This window comes from Arvicola amphibius, chromosome 11 (genome assembly GCF_903992535.2).
Source record: "Arvicola amphibius chromosome 11, mArvAmp1.2, whole genome shotgun sequence".
Taxonomy (NCBI): domain Eukaryota; kingdom Metazoa; phylum Chordata; class Mammalia; order Rodentia; family Cricetidae; genus Arvicola; species Arvicola amphibius.
Genome location: NC_052057.2, coordinates 88,533,957 through 88,555,395, shown reverse-complemented (window position 1 = coordinate 88,555,395; position 21,439 = coordinate 88,533,957). Strand labels below are relative to the sequence as shown.

Genomic DNA, 21,439 nt, shown 5'->3' with positions numbered 1-21,439 from the left:
TTTTTTCTAAACTCACTTTTGTGGCCTTGGCCTGATTAGAATGATTATTTAGCATCAGAACCAATGCCTTTAATATTTCATCAAAATTCACAGCAGTGTCTTTCTTACAGAACTTACATCTACCTATTAAGTGACTCAATACAATAATAATTAATGTAACAGAAAAGAAATAATTCCTTACCACATTTTAAGTAACTAGCAACAAACATGCTGTATGCAAGCAATTTTTTTCATGATGGATGGATGGATGGATGGATGGATGGATGGATGGATGGATGGATGGATAGATGGATGGATGGATGGTAGGCAAGACAGACAGACATACACAGGCATATATCACACATCGGTAATATTCATCTTTCAACACTCCTTTGCCTTTGGAATGTCTCTGTGGTACCAGGGAAAATACTGCAGGTTAAAACCAAGCTTCAAGTATTCAGTCCCTGCCATCAGAGGAGAACAGCAAGAAGTACGTCTATCTATACAAATATTCAAGAGTAGAAGCTTCAGTCCAGATATTCCAGCACAGGAAAACAAACCTGGAGTTTGGGAGAGTTTACCCTTTTAAGAGTAGAACTATACCCATTTACCTTTCTTAAACATCCTTCATGATTTCATTTTTAATTACATGTATACTGGTATGGTTGTATGTGGATATGTGCATGTGAGTACAATGCCCTCAGAGGCCAAAGGACAGTGCTGGATGTCTGGGAGCTGACGTTACAGACTGTAGTGAGCTCCAGCATAGGTGCTGGGAGCTAACTGCAAGAGCAGTGCTCGCTCTTAACTTCTAAGTCATTTCTCTAACCTTTCCTTTGCCTTTTTACTCTGAAAATACTGACAGGAGGGAAATGCCATCAGACAAGAGACTGGAGGAATGGTCTCTAGACAGACAGAAGAAATTCCCAAGAATTGAACCATAGGATCTGACATTTAGGACATTAACCAACAAAAAACCAAAGGTTAAGATTTGCACGCAACTTAATATTAAAAAAAAACACCAATAACTTATGACATTATTTTACCATAATAGTGAATCCCAACCCCTTTTCAATTACTAAACTAAGTTCATCAAAAAGTTCTAGACGTTTCTGGAAAAAAAAATCAGGAAGATTGGGAATTTTTATATTTAAAAATTCTTGGTCTGATCAAAGCCCTAAATTTCTCATATAGAACTTGATTTTAATACAGTGCCTAACTTAGGCAATTTACAAATCTAACTAAAACAGAATGAGAAATTATACTGAACATTAGGACTAATGTCCAATTATTATGACTAATAATTAGAAATGTCATGGTAAACTATAACAAAGAGAGTAAGGTTAAAAATGGTTCCCTAAACATAGGCTCTTCTCAATCAGAATTAAACCCTTCACCTGCATTCCCTAATCTCTTTCCCTCCTCAGACTCAGATTCCATTAAGGTATACTGTTTTACCATGAATGGCATAGCCTAAGTACAGACTAGATAACCTGTCTCAATGGTCAACAAAAGAGGGGGGGCATACTCAGTTTCCAAATTCTCACAGATTGTAACAACTTCTGCCACCACATAGCAAATGATCCAAAAATCCCCTTATCTCTAAACCTTTCTCTACTCTCCACTCTAATATCTCTTAAGCCTTCTTTGCTCTCAGCTTCCTCTAGCTTCTCACTGTTCACAAAATCCAGTCTTATTCAAATGCGTTTTGAGTGTAAATAACATTAAAATCTGTCACATGCTGTTGTACTATACTAAAAAAATAGCTGGCTTTTAAGATGGGTTATGGCCTACTCGCTCTAAACTTAAGCATGCTTGTTTTAAAGTTTCCTCCAAAGTCTCTGTCCTAAGTCAGACAGTCCACCTGATTCTATAAAATGGAACAGCCCAGAAAAAGACCTTGTGTGCTTAAAACAGCTAAAAATTATACTGCTGCTAATAGGGATTATCTCATACTCCTCTTTCTTGGTTTTAACTCCATAAACATGGCCCACTCTTACATCTCTAAAACTTTTGCTAAAGCATAAATAAAGTTTATCTCACGATTTCTAAGACCACTGGTCATGCCTAATTGCCCCTGTGCCTGCTGGAATGGAATCTTTTACAAAAACTGAGAATCATCATCACCTTCTCTGGTGATAAGTTATTAAACTAACCCAGCAAAATATAAGTATCTTGTACTCTGTCATGAGTATCTCCTAACTGAAAGCCCTATCCTCAATCAAAAGATACAATTGGACTAGTTCTGAGATTTACAGCAAAGATTCTCAAGGATATGAGCAACCACACTCCTTGGGACTGACCCAACACCAACTTCTTATAACTGTTAAACTAACCAGTCCCACTAGCCTGTCTAGATTAAACAATACCCAATAACCCTGGGAACAAAAAGGGAAACTGCAGTCTGTATTTTCTAGCTTAGAGAGACAAGCATCCTGCTAGTCACCTTAAAATGTATCTATCCTGCCTGTGAAGAAACCTGGGACCTCTGGTGATAGACCCATCCAAGATCTGAGGGGGTAAATAAGAGGGTCAAGACCATCCACCCATAGCCCCAAACCCACAAACACTCATGTGTCTGACTGCCTTAGAGAAAATGATATACACAGTCTTGAACGCGAATGATGCATTCTTTAGCTTCCCAGTGGCAGAGGTAAGTCAGCCTATCTTTGCTTTAGAATGGACAGACTGTGATGGTTTAAGTAACCATAGGTTCACAGGGAATGGCACTATTAGGAGGTGTGACTTCATTTGAAGTAGGTTGTGGACTTGTTGTAGGGAGATGGAAAAAAGGTTTCAGAAACTCAAGTAAGGCCCGGTGGCTCACTGTGTCTTCCTGCAGCCTGAAGATCCAGATGGAGAGCTCTCAGCTACCTCTCCAGCACCATTGCCTGCCTGTCTGCCACCATGCTTCATGCTGTGATGATAATGAACTAAACTGTTGAACTGGAAGTCAGCCCCAATAGATGTTTTCCTTCATAGGAATTGCCATGGTCATGGTGTCTCTTCACATGAATAGAAACTTAAACTAACACACAGAACCTAAAGGTTGTTCCAAGGATTTAAAAACTCCCCAACCATGTTTGAAGAAGACTAAGTCCTGACCTCCTGGGACCATACTCTTAAAATATGTAGATGACCTCCTCCTAAATTCTGAAAGAGAAACAGACTCTAAAAGGGCCACTGAGAGACCACTATAAGGGTTATTAAGAGTTTGGGCTACAGACCATTAGCTAAGATATCCCAACTTTGTCCATTAGAGGCTACCTATCTCAGAAACCAGCTGAGGAGAAGTAAAAGGAGCCTGTCTCAAAGTAGGATTGCTGCCATGCTTCAGATCCCAACTCCAAAGACTAAGAGACAAGTTCAAGAGTTCATAGTGACAGCTGTATATTCCACTTCTGGATACCAGTGTTGAGGGAAGAGTGAGGCCTCCATACACCAGCATAAAGGGGAGCACTGAGCCTCTAATCTGGACTGAGACTGAACAAAAGGTATGTGGGGCTTTAAAAGCAGCTCTGACTTTGGCTCTAGCCCTAGCACTTCCAGATGTCTCAAACCCTTTTCATCTGTTTGTCCAGGAAACAAACTATATTACAAAGATGATTTTAAACAACCGCAGAAATGCCCTGTTGGCACACTTTGATTAGGCCCTGTAGTCATAGAATGGCCCACTGTTTACAAGCTGTCACAGTGAAAGAAGCAAACAAGCTAACTCTTATACTTACAGCACTCTATGGGGTTGAGGCCTTCTTCAAATGAACACCAAACCACTGGCTGTCAAATGCCTGTGTGACCCAGTACCAGGCACACTACTCCTGAACCACCCAAGGACAGTTTGAGAAACCCACCGCCATCCATCCTGCTACCCTCATGCCTCAGTACAACTGGAAAGTACTCATCCATGACTGTCTTGAGGTGACCATGGTGTTCCAGTGGATCTACCTCCAGACCTAACAGACAACTCCAAAAGATTCCTATGCAGTACTCTAAACAGATCAGAGCAACTCCATTAAAGACAGAACCAGGTACTAGGGTTACCAGATGCAAACGCTTGGAAATAAACTCAGGTTCTCTAGAAGAGCATCTGTCTAGCCCTAGACCTCTGTATTATAAGCAATCTTTTGTTGAGTAAAATGTCATTATGCATCAACGATTGTGTTTCAGTTAGTCTATATGGGTCTCCTTTCTATCAGTTTCTCCAAGTGAGGCTATTTCCCACAATATAATTTTATAAGGTCAGGAAAACAGGACTAGAACTGAAAGACAATACAGCTAATAAGTTACTGAACTATAACTTAATAGAATAAAGAATTATGACAAATGATCACAAAAGTTAGAGACAACGAACAAAAGGAAGGTGCTAAGACACAATGGACTTCAATAATAAGTGAAAATTTGAAGCCCTCTCATTCCTCCCTAGGGATTCTCCTCCCGATCTTCCCACACTTGGGAGCTCTTTTACAATCACCCTACTTTGGGGATGGGAGAAGACAACTACTTATCCCTAGTAAAAATAAGTAATGCTAAAAAATATAGTAGTAGAGGCTTATAAATGAAAGGGGTGGTTTGAACAGTGATGCAGGAGTTCACAGCAGCTAAATCCCTAGAAGTAAATGTGTCTCTTTGAAGAAAAGGAAAAGATGAAAACAATTTAATATAAAAAAAATATAAAATAAAATATTTATCTGGTGTGGGAAGTTCTTCTATATATGTGTTGTTTTTATTGGTTGATAAATAAAGAAGTTGCTTTTGGCCAATGGCTTAACAGAATATAGCCAGGCTGAAAAAGACATAGAGAGAGAGTAGATAGACCCAGGGAGAAGGCATGTAGCTGCCACCAGAGACAGATGCCTCATCTGGAGCCCACCAAAACTTTGCTGGCAGGCCACGACCTCATGGCGACACACAGACTAATAGAAATGGGTTAATTTAAGATATAAGAGCTAGCTAGAAAGACCCAAGCTATTGGCCAAAGAGTATTGCAATTAATATAGTTTGTTTGTTTATTTTGGTTCTGGGTAGCCGGGGAACTAACAGCCTCCAAAAACATATATCTAAGATAAGATCAAAAACTTCTGAAACTCCAGGAATTTAGATCAGTAGTCTTGAACAGCAACATTTACTTAATGTGCTTTTAGCTGTCTTCAGAACACACAGTAAAGAGCTAGCGCTAAATCACATTGACTGCAGCAAGCAGTAAGCAGAGTAGAGACTACTGGGGAAACTTCCTCTAAAGAAGAGCCTCAAAAGCATCAAGACTGGTGCTCGCTTCGGCAGCACATATACTAAAAGCATCAAGACTGGTTTCTAAAACATCACTCAAACCAAGCAAGAAAGCAGGAAACACAAAATCCAGTCAAGTAATTATCCATTTAAAAAGAAAGAAAGAAAGAAAGAGAGAGAGAGAGAGAGAGAGAGAGAGAGAGAGAGAGAGAGAGAAAGAAAAAGATAGAACTTTCAGGTTGACATAATGAAAAGGAATCCCGAGCAGTAAAACGACGCAGCAAGACTAGGGAAGGGAACATTTCAAAACGAATCCTTTCAAACACAAAATGAAGCTGGTACACTGGAAGTACTGTAAAAATGTGACAGTTCTGGTTCAGGAAAGAAACACTGATCATGAAAATATAGAGTAATGTCTATATCCAGGTGAAGACACTGTATATGGGGGAAGGGGCACCAAACACCTGACTAGAATGTGAAAAGTGTCGTCACCATAAAAGTAGCAATGCTGCCAGACTTAGTGGCATCATGCATGCAATCCCAGCACTTGAGAGGGAGAGGCAAGAAGAGTGCGAGTTAGTTCAAGGCTGGCCTTAGCAACAAACATATCAAGCTGAGGCCAGATTGTACTACATGAAACCTGTCTTTAAAAACTAAAACAGAAAAGAAGGGACGAGAAGAAGAGGAGAGGGACATAATCTCACAACAGACAGAAAAAAACACTGATGCCTTAAAATTAACACTTTGAAAAAAGCTAATGTCAGTCCCAAAGGCTGGCAGAAAAGAAACAAAAATGTAGCTTCCACACATGGTGATGTACATCTGTGCTAGCAGGACTGATGACAAACACCAGGTCACCCGAGCTATGGGGTCCTGCTTCAAATATTCAACATGGCTGTATACCAAGTGCCAAACAAGGGGGCAAAGACATAGCCACTACCTAAACAGAACTGATAAATGCTTAAAAACTAGCCTAACTAAATTTAAAAGAACAGAAGGCCAGTAAGAAGATGGCAAGTTGAACGCTTCTGAAATCACCTTACCAGGTATCAATTACAAAACTGTTGTAATAAAATCATGGTTAACCAAACAGGAAACAGAGTAATCACTCAACTGATTTTACTCAACATCCCAGAAAGAGGCTTTCTTCACTACAACAAAATATTTGGCAAAAAAAAAAAAAAAAAAAAATTGTCAGGAAAGGTTGACTTTATCTCATAATCCAGAGGGTAGTCAGCTATGCCACCCAAGGGCCCACTGCTGGCAGCCTGTCTACCAGGTAAGAGGCCAATTGTTCAGTCACAAGAGCTGGGAGGGCACATTTTACAGGCAAACCTTTATCAGATTCCTCTGCAGCCATTTCTTATTCACCCAAATCTCATATGTGTACAGGACCAAACTATGAATTTCACACACTAAAATTTTCTATTTCTATTATATTTAGACTACTTCTCTTTTATTCTATAAAACCACTCCTAGAAAATAATGAAACTCAAAGATCCAAATTCTATCTTCTAAGAATATTTTCTGCAATTTCTAGCCCTAGCTTCTAGCTTACTTCACTTTTTCCTCCTCCAACCATAGAAGGCAAAGATTTTTCCTCCTCTATTTAACAAGAGAGCCTGGAAAACACAGCATATTGTATCTAAATATCCATTAAAGGTTTTACTGTATATTTAAGGTATAAATAATCTAGTTTTATATGGCTTATGTTCAAAATTACTAGTTCCTTTTCTTTGCTCCAGTTACCTAATTTGATACCTGTGCAGCTTCTCAGTAGTTCAAATCCTAATTTCTCAGAACAGAGCGAATGAAAACAAAATGGGAGGGTATTCCCACATGGGATGTAACTTTGTTGAATAGGTAGTGCTTAGTTTTCAACAGTCAGAGAAATTCCAATACCACGCTACAGAACAAGGTGCTCAATCCCTACCCAGCTTTCTATTCAGTGCATATATCTCTAGCCATTTCCTCGGGGTGTCAATCCCAGGACACATTTTGGAAATATGGCTGTATAAAGAACTGGTTATCAAGTGGTGACCAGAACGGGAATGCACTGGCAGTTACTGAGCACTGAGTAGAGAGCGAGAGAACTGCTAATGTTCTCTCCTGGGACTAACAGTACAGCACCAAAGAACTCTCGGACCCACACATTCGTGTTGATGAGGCAGGAAAGCTTGCAGTAGAGCACAGCTTATTCCATGTGTGATCTGACCAGTAACACGGTAAAGATCCACATGGAATAAGGTCTCAAAACAGCAGCTTTTCTTCATCTTCCTTCATAATTCTTTGAATTTTTCTCAATGATAGCAAATGGAAAGTTTTGAGATACTAATAGTTAAAGGCATAAGAAAATAAGTAGAAAATAAGCGTTTATTTAATGTCACTGGTAGATTTCTAGCAAAGAAAGGTAAAATATTATAAGAAAACACTGAAAAAAAAACCTTTAAAACTAATGATGAGGAGCTGGACAAATGGCTCAGAGGTTAATAGCAGTGGCTGCTCTTCCAAGGTCCTAAGTTCAATTCCCAGAAACCACATGAGGGCTCATTACCACCTATATATGATGAGATTAGACGCCCTCTTCTGGTGTGCCAGAAGACATGCAGACAGAACACTGTATACATAATAAATAAATCTTTTTTAAAAATAAATAAAATTACTGATGAAAATGTTTACACACACACACACACACGCACACGTGCATGCATCAACGCACATGAACTTACTCCAGTAGGCTGAAAAATAAGTCCATCCATTTCATGGCTGACTTCTTTGGCAAAATTCCCTTCCAGGAGCTATAAAATAAGAATATATATTTAGAAATATAAAGATAATTTAAAAATTATTTTAACTTCTTTTTAATAAGATTTATAAAATTTTCTGTAACATGGAAGAACTGAGAAACAGGAGAGAAGTAGAAACACTGGGATCCAGATTTTGGATCTCTATGATTTTGGGTCCTAATTTTGACTTCGTCTTTGCTGGCATCTCATTTTCCAACATAAATAATTTCTTCAATGTGAAAGCAATTCATATTAGAGTTTGAACATACTTATTTCCTTTAATGTTAATAATAAAGTCTTTTGCTATACTCAGTGACAGATAATCTAAGGAGGGCTAAGATGATACACAGCAGTTGAAGAGTTTAATTAAGTTTCACAGTTGTTTCCTTTTGCTGGTGGTCTTGGTTTTTTGAGGCAGGACCCCATGAATCTCAGGCTGACCTCAAACTTCTATTGCTCCTTCATCCCTGTCACAGTGCTGAGATTAGAGGAGCACTCCATCACACCCAGCTGAGTTTCAATTCAGAAAGATGAAGTTCTGCAGACAGACAGCTGGTAATGACTGCAATAATGCAAACTCACTTACTGTGACTGGACTTAATAGTTAATAATATTAAGAAGGCAAATTTTACTACAATGTTCTTGAAATTTCCCTCTGGCTTTTGTTTGTTTTGTTTTCTTTCTCCTCCATCAGCAAGTGAACAGAGTTGGCAAACTGAAATTTTTAGAGCAAATATTATACAGTGTGGCCAAATTTTAGGGCTGTTCGAAATTTATATATTTCTCCATAATTCTCTCACAGGTTTAGTGACATGAGGAGAAAATTTCACCTAAATAAAAACTTAATCTGTTTTAAAATCTTTAACTTCCTATAAATAAAAGGGGAAAAAGCTCTGATGTTCCAAATATCTACTTAACATTCATTCTGGATATTTAAAAAAAAATCACAATTTTGTTAAGTACATATGACATATTCACGTTAGAGAAAAAATGAAAGTCATTTTCACACTAATCAACACTAGGTAGTAGACACATTGACTGAATGATTTGATTTATCCAAAATATTTATAAATTAAAGAAAAAGTTAAAACAAGACAAAAGTAAATATGTAATTTTGCTAATCCCTATATCAAACTATGAGAAGTTGTCAATGTTCAGAACCTAAATAACGAACTTCTATGATTCTATGAATAAAAGAAATCAAAAGAAACATTTTAAAGCATTTAGAAATGAATAAGAACAAAACCATGGTAGAATATTTGACAGATTACATATCTTATTAGAAAGAGAGAGAGAGAGGAAGTGTCATGTAACAGTTTCCTTGAGATTAAAACATCCAATCTGCAGGAAGTTCCTTAAGCAGGATGCTAAATAACTCAAAATAGCTTCAGGAAGTCTCTGAAACTAACCAGATTCATTAGGCCCCTTCCTGTACACAATAAAAACCAAAGCTCTGTCCTGGCCCCCACACCCACCCAGGACAGAAAAGGAAGCTGAGCTGCAAAGAAGACTCTTCAGACCAGATCAGCAGCCTGGAAGAAGCAGAAAGCAGCCAAGCTGCCTAGAAGAGGTTTAAACTGAACCAGCCACCTGGAAAGGACACTCCCCACCCTCTTCAGCCGCCTGCAGGCTGTGCAGTGCACTCCAGGTTTCCCAGGCTTCATGAGCCACATCCATGCTAGAGTGGGCTTCAGTGAAACAGTTGCCTTTTGAGTCATTTCTCCTCAAAAGACTCAAGCATGCACACAGGCAGGCAGTCACTGTAACAAAAACTTCAAACTGGAGAAGATAGGTCAAACAAAACAGGATGAAAATACATTCACTAAGGAAGATAGGTGGTCTTTGAGAGTCAGGCAATCTCCACAAAAAATGCCAAAGTTAATAATGAGGAGCCAAACGATTCTTGTTCTGCTGATATTTTTTTGTGGGGGGTGGGGGTTTTCGAGACAGGGTTTCTCTGTGGCTTTGGAGCCTGTCCTGGAACTAGCTCTTATAGACCAAGCTGCTGACCTCAAAGTCACAGAAATCCACCTGTCTCTGCCTCCCGAGTGCTGGGATTAAAGGCGTGCGCCACCACGGCCTGGCTAATAATTTAAATGACCGACATGATTTAAAGCTACCTTTGTAATTTTTTTCTGACATTACACTCCTAAATGTCTTTAAAGTTTTAAGCTACATGTCCTCTCTCCTTATCTACATTTTAAGTCAAACCTATTCATGAGTTATCATGGTATCCTAACATAAAGCATACTAAGTTTTCGTGTGCGTGCATGTGCATGCACACACTTGATTTGATGTGCCTATGGAGGTCAAAGATCAACTTTATGAGGTATGTTCTCCTTTTCCACCTTCATAAGAGTTCTGGGATCCATGTCAGGTTGTCAGCAAGAACTGTACCATCTGAGTGAGTCATATCATCAATGCTTATTTAGCTGTTGATCAGACTAGGAGACAGAGTATCCTGTCTCCTAGTAACATCAGAAGCTACATCTGAAAAGTCTCATCAACATGACTACCTAATCATGAGTTGAACAAGAAAAATACCAACAAATATGCCAGACTGCATGGGGGAGGGAGAGAGCACAAGGCCTCAGCCCTACACACACACACACACACAAAAAAAAAAAAAAAAAAAAAAAAAAAAAAAAAAAAAAAAAAAAAAAAAAAAAAAAAAAAAAAAAAAAACTACAGGCAACTGAGTAAACCTGCCAGTGGGAGAGGTGGTGCATCCCAGGGAAGAGCAAACCAATTGTTGTCCAGTGCCACATGGTCAGCCCCGAAAACATACATATAAGTTACATTATATGGATTCATCAAGTTATTTTTAAGAGCTTATGTGGGTGTATACACACACATACACACAAATACATATATGCATTCAATAACAACTGATAAAAAGAGTTATGAGTTTGAAGGAGGGGGAAAGGATATACGGAATGGTTCAGAGGGAGAAAGGGGAAGAAAAAATTTTGCAATTAAAATACAATCCCAAAAATAAATAAAATAAAACTTTAATAAAGAATAAAAGCCAAAGTATAACACCTATCACCTGGAGTGAGAGGAATCGAGATAGACAGTGAGGCTGAAAATTAAATAATAAAAATAAGAAGTACCCAATAGTGTATAAAGAATCATCTCTTGATTAGGCATGGCACGACTATGAATAGTACATGTGTTTATACGGTATAACAGAATTCTTTTTCCCCCAACCAAGTATTTTTATTATTTGTTTAGAAATTTCATACAATGCATCCCCTTCACATTCACTTCCCATTCCTCCCAGGACCACCCTTCCTCCCTTATGCCACCCTCCATTCCCCACACCCACCCAAAAAAAAAAAAAATTATGTTGCCCATACACTCACTGGAACATGGTCAAACTCCAAGAGGCCTGCCCCTTAAAGAAAACTGAGTCCTTCCCCACCAGCCGCCTCCTGCCGGATGCCATCCGCTGTGAAGAGCTACACTTCACCATCTTTATCACAATTTAAGGACTCTCCTCAATAACTTCCTCTTTGGATTCTTTCTTTTTTTCTTTCTTTTTTCTTTTCTGGGAGGGGTTGGGGTTGTCACGGAAGCCTTCAATGTCTCTCATTCTCAGTTATAAATCTGCAGTCATCCATAGCACTGCAAAAACTGCCTTGCCCATAGCGGCTGGCAGCACAGATAGATCATGGACTTCCACATGGTTTCCAGAATTCTAAATACACTAAAAACTAAAAAGAGCTGTTACTCTTCTGACTCAATGCAAAAATGAGTAGAGATATTTCAACTAAACTTTTTGCTGTATGCTTTTAAAATTTTGTCAACTATATTTAATCAATCAAAATAATTCCATTTAAATTAGCCTTCAAACTGAAATGTAACTAGAATTACAGAACTCTCTACTTGTTATTACTGTCTTGAAAGTTATTTCTAACTACATATATAAATCTAAATCCTGAACAGCTCATCATTCCTTAACTGTCTTGGCTGTATTAGATTAAACAGCATGAAGAGACAGTTAAAATAACAAGGTTAAATTCTCCCTTCCTTTTCTTCTTTCTCTTCCTCTCCTTTCTTTTTCCTTGTCTTTTTTTTCCTCCTCTCTTCTTCCCAGGTTCATTCTAAATGACTCCGTGTGAGCTGATGAGAATACAGAGGAATGATCACTAATCACAAACTGTTCTAATAAACAGCAAAGCAGCTTGGTGTTGTATCCACACTGAGAACACCGCTGAAGAGGAGACCCTGAGCATCACCCTGGGAAAGACATCATCCCTGTTCCTCTCACAAGCTGAGCAATGCAACCTGAATTAACAACTAAAAAAAAATAAACTTTACCTTTCTTGAAATGTTGATGTCAAAAAATGGTTTAGGTCTGACACTAAAGGGTTCTTGTGTTTTGTCAATGAGCCCAGTCTTCATTTTTTCATGTCGTGGACTTATGATTTCACGCTCAATACACTGCAGGCGAATATTAAAATCACAATCTCCAACTGGTTGTGCCTGAATGAGAAAACATTTTTTATTTGAACACTAAAAACTACATTATCAGCATTATTGCCAAGGCTGCAATACTATACACAAACTATACACTGTACAAATAGGAATCTTTGGAGATGTCTAGTGAACAACTTGCACACAATATATGTCCATTCCAATAATTAGGCTAACAATTGCTATTTTTAAATTGTAATTACATACAGCAGTAAGAGAAAATGGCATATACCTGTTGTAAGCTGGCTCAGATTTAAAATCTTAATACATTAATATAACTACCATATTTTATTACTTAACTATATTAATAAAAACTAAAACCCAAATTTAGTAAAGTATAAATACTCGAAATAAATAGCATAGTCACCTATTCTGATCAGACTTCACAGCATCAGCAAGAAGACATTTATTATACAGATACATCCTCATTCTGAAAACTAATAATAAGTTTAAATATGATCATGTCCTATCCAGCCACATGGTGTATATAAACATCCCCTGGTTGATAATAACTGTCTAAGTTAGAAAGCACAGCCGTAACAACTCCTGAAACGTTATGACCCCATCACCACCTTCTTGCTCCTCTTCTCCAGTCCCCTTTACCCAACCTAATGTTTTACAAGAGCATCAGGCATCACATGCTTCAGGATGCTTTTCTTTCAGCTTTGGGGGGATGGCAACTTTACACCCAACTAAGAACATGGAGTGAAAACAAACTGAGCAGGAGCTAGTATAATTTCTAAGATATCCTATACAAAAAATGCACAACCACTTATAAAGAATATTTACTAAGGAAAATTAATAAACAAAGACATAGTCCATGTAGGACCCTCTGTATACAATCCCCACCACGGTGTAAAACCTAAAATGATAGGCTTGTTTATTAGACCTTTTAGGAATACTCAGATACAGGCACAAACAAACTTTTTTTAATGAAAGATCTTTAAGTAATCTAAACTCTGTACTAAAACACATTATATAACTAAAACAAGACTGGGCAGAAGGCAGACCCCCTTCACTCCCACAAACACTACAGTGCAGGAAGCACTGGGTCATCAGATGGAGAAGCACTGAGAACAAATGGCAAGACCCATTCAAAGCACTGTGTTGGGCTCCTTTTCAGCAGTCCCTCCTCACTTTCAAATACTGCCCACACTGGCAATGGCGTTCTTTCAATGGAGTAAAAATGCTACCCCAGCATCACCATACCTGAAGCCCTCAAGTGATAACAGCCTGTTACATTAAAATCTAAGTTCAAACACCTTATTTAAGTAACCTGCCACCTTCCCCAATCTACTGTATGATCCACTCCTCACCACACATCAAGCACGGAAACAACTGTCTAATGTTTCTGACTCCATCCTTCAAGGACTCAATAACAGCCAGGGAGGATGAAGTGTTCCCATCCCTCCAGCTCCACTCTACCTCTTACAAACCTTCTTGTGCTGCTTTGAGCACTACCATGCTATGTCTGTTTCTTTACTTTAAACAAAAAACAAAAATAAATAAACAAACAAACAAACACACACACAAACAAACGGGGTCTCACTGTATAGCTCTGGCTGGCCAGGAACCTGCTAAAGACCAGACTGGCTCTGTCTTTCAAGTGTGAGGTTTAAAACTGTAAGCCACCATGCCCAGCCATATTTCTTTACTTTTCTATTCACCTCTACAGTTAAGCAGTCTGTAAGTTGATTTCAATATTAAATCCAATCTAAACACATATTCTAACATGTAAACAATGAATGCCATCACTACTATCAACCTGTATGCAGGTACAACTATATAAGGCAAACCAAACAGAATAAATGCATTAAAAATAATTTTCCTCAGCTGGGCGATAGTGGTGCATGCCATCCCAGCACTCGGAGACAGAGGCAGGTGGATCTCTAAGTTTGAGGGCAGCCTGGTCTACAGAGCTAGTTCCAGGACGGCTAGAACTGTTACACAGAGAAACCCTGGCTTGAAAATACAAAATAATAATAATAATAATAATAATAATAATTTTCCTCTGTTGCTCTCAAATTCCAATAAACTGTTATGAAAATGATATGATGGTAAGAAATCAGAAATCAGTTTATTTCTTTATATTCAATAACTACAGAATCTAGCATTAATAAAATGATCAGTTAAATTCTTTCTGAAGAAAATAATAAACAAAACAACCAAAAAGATTTTAATTAAAACTCTGGCTTTCTAACCATAATAACCGGAGCCAAACTCACTGACATTACAAATTACCCAGCCTCAAGTATTTGGAGGCTAGCAATATAAATGAAGACTAATGAAGCAGTGAAAGTTCTATAGTGTTAAATAGTACAACAGGTAGTGAGTATGTGAGAAATATAGACTTTAAATAACGGGGTACAGTCATAGGCATACAATTCCAAAATTATAAAATACTCTCAGTATAGTTTAAGTAATGACTATATGATTTTTATTTCTTCAAGATAGGTGGCATCATGAGGGTGGCATCAAACTCCTGATCCTCCTTGCTCCCTCCTCTAGGCTCTGTGTCACCATATCTGACTTAAATAATTTTTTGTTTATTAAAACATTTGTAATTTTATTAGTGCAAGTGTAGCTCAGTGATAGAGCACTTGCCTAGCACATGTGAATCTATGAATTCAATTCCTAGAACTACAAAAGTATTAATTAATATATAAAAACATACACATTATCTCAGTGACATTTCTAATAATTTCATAAATTAGAAGAAATACTTACATTGAATTTAATTATGTCATATATCAGATATCTTGGAACAGCCTGTCCATTTACTTTGTCAATGATCATTTCCTTGAAAGAAACAAAGATTAATCTTTACTTTAATAGCAAATTCTTTAATTTTGAGAATACAATACACAAAGAATCTAAATCTTCAATATATGTCTTGATGAGATTTCAAAGGTAGTACACTTGTACTCACATCAAATCATCCTAAGTTTTCATCATGTCAAAAATCTTAACTATGTATTTATAATATATGTTGAAATTATCTCCTTGTGTTTTGGGTTGGGGTGTGTAGATCTGTTTGCAGGCAGGTTCTTTCTATGTAGCCCCTGGCTAGACTACAGCTCATAAGTAGTCAGGGCTAGCCTAGAACTCTCAGAAAGCCTCTGCCTCAGCCTTCAAAGCACTAAATTATATACTTGTACCATCACAACCAGTTATATGTTTTTCTACACTTGAATGACTACAACATACTGTGCTTTATGTTTGAATTACCAACAATATTTAAGAGTAAATAACAAAGTTTGAAATTCAGCATCCTTTTGCAGTGCTTTGGATAAAGTCAGGCAAGGTCTTGCTCATGATAAACGAGTGTTCTATAGCCCCAGTCTCAAATTTGTTATTTTAACTGAACTGAGTTTATTTAACCATTTGCATTTGAATGCTTGGTGCAATAACAAGGTGGCACCAAGATTTCAGTTAAAGGTTCTTTTCAAAAACTAGGACTAGAAAAAGTGAATTTTTAAGTTGGATAGCAAGGAATTTCCCCCTTACAAATTATCTGATAAAATGAGAAAAAAATAAATGCTTTCCTTTAAACATTGGTTTAAAAAATCCAAAAGGAAAGTGTATTATCAACAAACAAAATGTAATAAACAAATGAGCAAGTGTTTTTTGTTTGTTTGTTTAATGACAGGTCAAAGTACACAATACATTCTGGTAATAGCACAGGGAAAATCAAGTTAGGTTGGGCTGGAAGCTCCCTGCCTCACGGAGCTCTAGAAGGTACTCTACAAGTGGCTGAGAAGAAAATCATCACAACAATCTTGTTCAGCTATGAACCCTATGTACAACACTACAGATAGGACAGACAAGATGTGCACACTGGCGCAATAGTCTGTAATACAAGTAAGTCAACCACTTTCTTAATGGAGCTGAGGCCCCTTCCATGGTAGGGTATTCACATATGGTTCAGTAAATTCAGTCAACAGCAGATGGCTGGGGAGGTCAAAGTTACTGCTACTGATTTGTTAAATGGGCACGAAATGCCTATCAAATTGCCTTCCAAATAATTATGTTTTATGCCCACAGACTAACACTATTGTTTATTTAGTCATAAAACCTTTTTGCATGAGACTTAGTAACCGCTGAAACCCCTAACTGGTCAAGTTGATGGGAATAAGCGACTGCTAAATTCTCAGCCATAAACAGACTTCTCTCACTCCTCCAAGGCTCAGAATACACTGCAAAAGAGAAGGCAAAAGGAATCTAAGAGTTGCTGAGTGTGGCAGTGCATACTTTTAATCTCAGCACTCAGGAGGCAAAGCTGAGTAGCAAGCTCTCTTTGAGTTCAAAGCCAGCCTAGGTCTACATAGTGAATTGAAAGACAGGCACCACCCAGTGCTACTCAGTGAGATCCTGGAGAGAGACAAGAGGAAAGGAGAAGGTGGAAGAGAGAGAACATGCAATAAAGACAGACAAACACTCAGTTGAAAGCTCCAGAGGCGTGTAGATGGGCTCCTTGAATATGCAAGGGAATATAATATTCTTCATTGAATGTATGTTGGGAGACAACTCAAAGTCAGGCAAGATCTACCAAGCACTTGACACATAGTATAAGCACAAGACCAATACCTGTTATCATCAACCAGATCAGAAAATCTCAGCTGCCAAGCACAGTACCACACACTTGCAATACTAGCACTCAGAAAGACAGGACATGAAGAGATCAATCCAACGTGAATGTGAATGGGAATAGTCCCCATAAGCTCATTATATTTGAATACTTAGTCCCTAGTTAGTGGAACGCTTTGGGAAGGATTGGGAGATGTGGCCTTGTTTGAAGAGGAATGGCCTTGCTGGAGGTGGTATGTCATTGGGAGTGGGTTCTGAAGTTTCAAAAGCCCACACCAGGTCCAGTCTGACTCTCTGTGTGCCTGAAACTTAGTGATCAGATATGAGCTCTCAGCTACTGCTCCAGCTCCATACCTGCTGTCATTCTCCCTACCATGATGACAATAAACTAATCCTCTGAAACTGTAAGCAAACACCCAATTAAATGCTTGTCTTGGCCATGATGGATCATCACAGCAACAGAACAGTAACTAAGGCAATGAGCTACACAGAAACACCCTTTTTGAGGAAGACAGGAGGGAAAGTAAGGGAGGACACAACACAGACAGAATGAGTATTAAGAGCCAGAGGTGATGGGATAACGACAAGGAAACAGTATCTTCTAAACACAGCAGGGCAGATATACATACAGATTCAGAGTGCTTGCGACAACATGCACCAAAAACTATACAAGCCCAATCCAGACCAAATTCCAACAAGAGAAAGAGCCAGCACAAAATCCCACCATTAACCATGGAGCTAACCATAGAGTTAGACACTGGAAGAGGAAGAAACAGTCTTCTCTAAGAGTGTAGCTTCTGGTAAGTGGCAGCACTCTAGTGGAAGACCACATATCCAAGAATAATAAAAATAACAATGGATTAAAAAAGACACAAGGTTAAATAGGGAGAGAAAGGAAACAGATCTGGGAAGATATGGGGAAGGGGGTGATCATGATCAAAACACCTTGTACGAAATTCACAAAGAACTAATAAATTTTTTTAAAAAAAACCCTCTGGTCTGCCAAAAAAAAAAAAAATCTTAAAATAAAGCTCTAAAAAACAAAACAGTTACAGTTTCAAATTTATGAACCAGATTCCAGAACAGTTTTAAAAACTTAAGAATCACACTATTAGGTATGGCAGTATATATCTATAATGCTACAAATTCAAGAGGGAAAAGAAAAAAAAGTAAATAAGGAAAGAAAGAGAGAGAACGACAAGGAAAATTACAGGAAAAGGAAAAGATGGCTACTTCTTTCCAACAAGGTAAAACCTAAGATAACTGACATTCAAACACATTACCAGGCATGCAATATAAGTCAAACAAAACAGACTCAAAGCTGGCAGAGGTAATAAAAAGTTAGTAGATCAAAACACTAAGTTAACTTCATTCATATATAGCTGTTTTGCCATTTAGGATTAGAGAGATGATAAGAAAAGTATAACACAAATAATCAAAGAAATTCAACAGGAAAACAGTACAAAATATGGTTAGGATTAATAGCAACTTGGTGAAGAAAACTCACTAAATTTGAAAATATAGAAAGAGACTATGCAGACCAGAGACCTGGGGGTGGGGAGGGGACAATGAAACAATTCCTAATGATATTCTACTATACACATAAAACAATGCCTTTTATAGTCATCAGAGAGGCTTCCTCCAGCAGCAGAGGGGTGTGGGTGCAGAAACCCACAGTCAAACATTATGTGGAAAGAGTCTAAACTGGAGGTCTCTAAGGGGTCTCTTTCTGGGAAGAACAGGAGAAAAGACTGTAGGCTTCAGAGGGGATGGAGGATGCCAGGAGAACACGGGGCTCTGAATCAACTAAGTAAGACTCATATGGGCTCACAGAGACTAAAGCAGCAAGCACAGGGCCTTCATAGTTCTGCACCAGGTCCTCTGTGAATATGTGTGGCTGTTAGCTTGGTGGTTTTGTGAAACTTCTAATATGAGGAGTGTGTTTCTGACTCTTGCCTGCTCTTGGGATTCTTTTCCTCCTACGGGGTTGCCTTGTTCAGTCTTGATATGAGGGTTTTGCCTTGTCTTATCATATCTTGTTTTGTCCTATTTGGTTGTCAGCTCTGCTCTTTTAAGAAGAGGAAATGGGGGCAAGGGTAACAACCCCTAGGGGAGAAGTGAAGGGAGGGGAAACTGTAGTCAGATGTATTGTATGACAGAGAATCTATTTTCAATTAAAAAATAATAATCAGACAGGCAGTGGAGGCAAAGGCCTTTAATACCACTACTCAAGAGGGAAAGATAAACAGATCTCTGAGTTCAAGGCCAGCCTACAAAGCAAGTTCCAGGAACCACACCCCCCTTCTAAAAAAAGAAGAAAAAGGAAAAAAGGAGAGACTTCACAAGAATCTATTATGCTGCTCTAGTAATCCAAGTTTAAAGTGAAAATAAATAGTACTTACCAAGTAAAACCTGCAGATAGCTGATCATCGCATTCTGAGTCCTTATTTCATACATAATTGGCCTCAGAATAACAGAAATCTCCATCTATCCATTTTTCATTATGTGTATGTGAACATGTATAGTTTAAGTGTACACATATGGTATACTTGCCCATGCTTGTGAAGACCAGAAGAGAACATCAGGTGTCTTACTCTCAGACTTAGTCACTTGAAATATGATCTCTCACTGAACTGTAGCTAGGTCAGCTGCCAGAAAGCAAGCCCTAGAGATCTTTCTGTCCCTGCTCTCCACAGCCCTATAGTTATAAGCACTCAGTCACAACTAGCTTCACATGAGTATTTGAGATACAAACTCAGGTCTTTAATCCTGCACAGCAAGCATCTCTCTAGGCCCCACATCGTCCACCTTTAATCCAAACTCCTACATAAAGAATATCCACTCCACATCATTAAATGAGAATCATTTCTCCTCCAAATGACCACAAGACTTGTTTTAAGTACATCTTAGGGCTACAGTTTTAATTAAAGGTACCCCCAACTGTTACCAATCTTTGTCTATCCTTCCCAATAGTTTCCAGAGAGAGGAGGCCTCCATACTGTAAGCAATGCCTGCACTCATAAGAGACACTCAACAGCTGGGCAGTGGTGGCGCATGCCTTTAATCCCAGCACTCGGGAGGCAGAGGCAGGCGGATCTCTGAATTCGAGGCCAGCCTGGTCTACAAGAGCTAGATCCAGGTCAGGCTCTAGAAACTACAGGGAAACCCTGTCTCGAAAAAAACCAAAAAAAAAAAAAAAAAGAGAGATACTCAACAAATCTAGTTAAATATAAACTACCCCAACCAATAAGAAATACTCTTTTAATTTAAAAGTATTTCATACTCTTTATCCTGCACTGCCCTGTGCAGGAGATCAACCATGAGGAACAGTAGCAACCAAGAAAGTAAAAGGTCTGAATATAACCCCCACCTCACTGCCATCTAGACCAGCACAGTGTTTAACACAGTCTAGTCTCTTTGTTATGCATTGTTGGTTCACTCAAAAAACAAAGAAAGGAGTAAAATCTCAGTAACAAACAGGAGAACATCCAGAAGACTGGGTCTACACTAGGCTTCTCCAAGTCCTGAAATAAACTCTCACAGTTAAAAGAATCTACAACTATCACTAGAAGAATCAAAAATTAATGTAATAAGGAAGTGAATCAAGAATTCTACAATGATAGCCTGCTATTTTCATCCACGCTGTAATTTCAGCACTTGGGAGACAAAGGCAGGATTTCAGATTTGTGAAAGGAAGGAAGGAAAAAATAGAAGGGAGAAAGGGAGGAGATGTTTGGGTAACAGTGAAATCTAGCATATAAAAACTTATACTTCCAACCAAAAGGGGGAAACAGAGCAGTTAAATGGTTTTGACAGTCTAGACATTTAAAAATAAGAAAATAGCACCTGCACCTTACTATCAAGAGATATTTGGGCTGGATGAAATATCCAAATATGTAAAAGAAATACAGGTATTGTGATCATTGTATTTGACCTACATATATTTAAACTTTTGTGTAGTACATGAAATGACAAAAAAAAAAGAAACATACCCTTCAACTATGTAACAAAATATGCCCCAGTAAGACAAAAGACCTCATAAGTTGATAGGAGAGAAATGAACACCCAAAAGGAAACTGTAGAAAGGTTCTGAACAGGGGCTCTCAGAATCAAAATCGTAACTCACGAAGAAGTGAGATGTTAAGCCTCATAATGACTCACATAAAGGAGGACTAAGTATCAGACACTATCAAATCACCTTACAAACTTTCCCAATCTTCTCCAGGTCACCACAGAGAAGAAAACTGAGTGAACAGTGTACGGTCACTCAGAATAACTGATGAAGACAGGGAGGCAGCTGGAGTGACGGCTTCATTGCTATTCACACTATTTTTGAATACAGAAATCAGTCTGACCCTCTTAAATGAGAAAATCTCAAATCA

The 21,439-nt window shown here is 38.3% G+C and overlaps 1 protein-coding gene across 2 annotated transcripts in view; it reads right to left on the bottom strand.

Annotated features, from left to right (window-relative positions):
- Positions 1-21,439, bottom strand: part of Rngtt (RNA guanylyltransferase and 5'-phosphatase) — a 253,269-nt gene that overhangs the window by 109,051 nt on the left and 122,779 nt on the right. For both annotated transcript variants that reach the window (XM_038346948.2, XM_038346947.2), the window contains exons 10-12: positions 15,198-15,269; positions 12,315-12,479; positions 7,935-8,003 (exon numbers count right to left, since the gene is read on the bottom strand). In XM_038346948.2, coding sequence (XP_038202876.1) covers positions 7,935-8,003; positions 12,315-12,479; positions 15,198-15,269 — 306 coding nt within the window. The remainder of the gene's footprint in view (positions 1-7,934; positions 8,004-12,314; positions 12,480-15,197; positions 15,270-21,439) is intronic.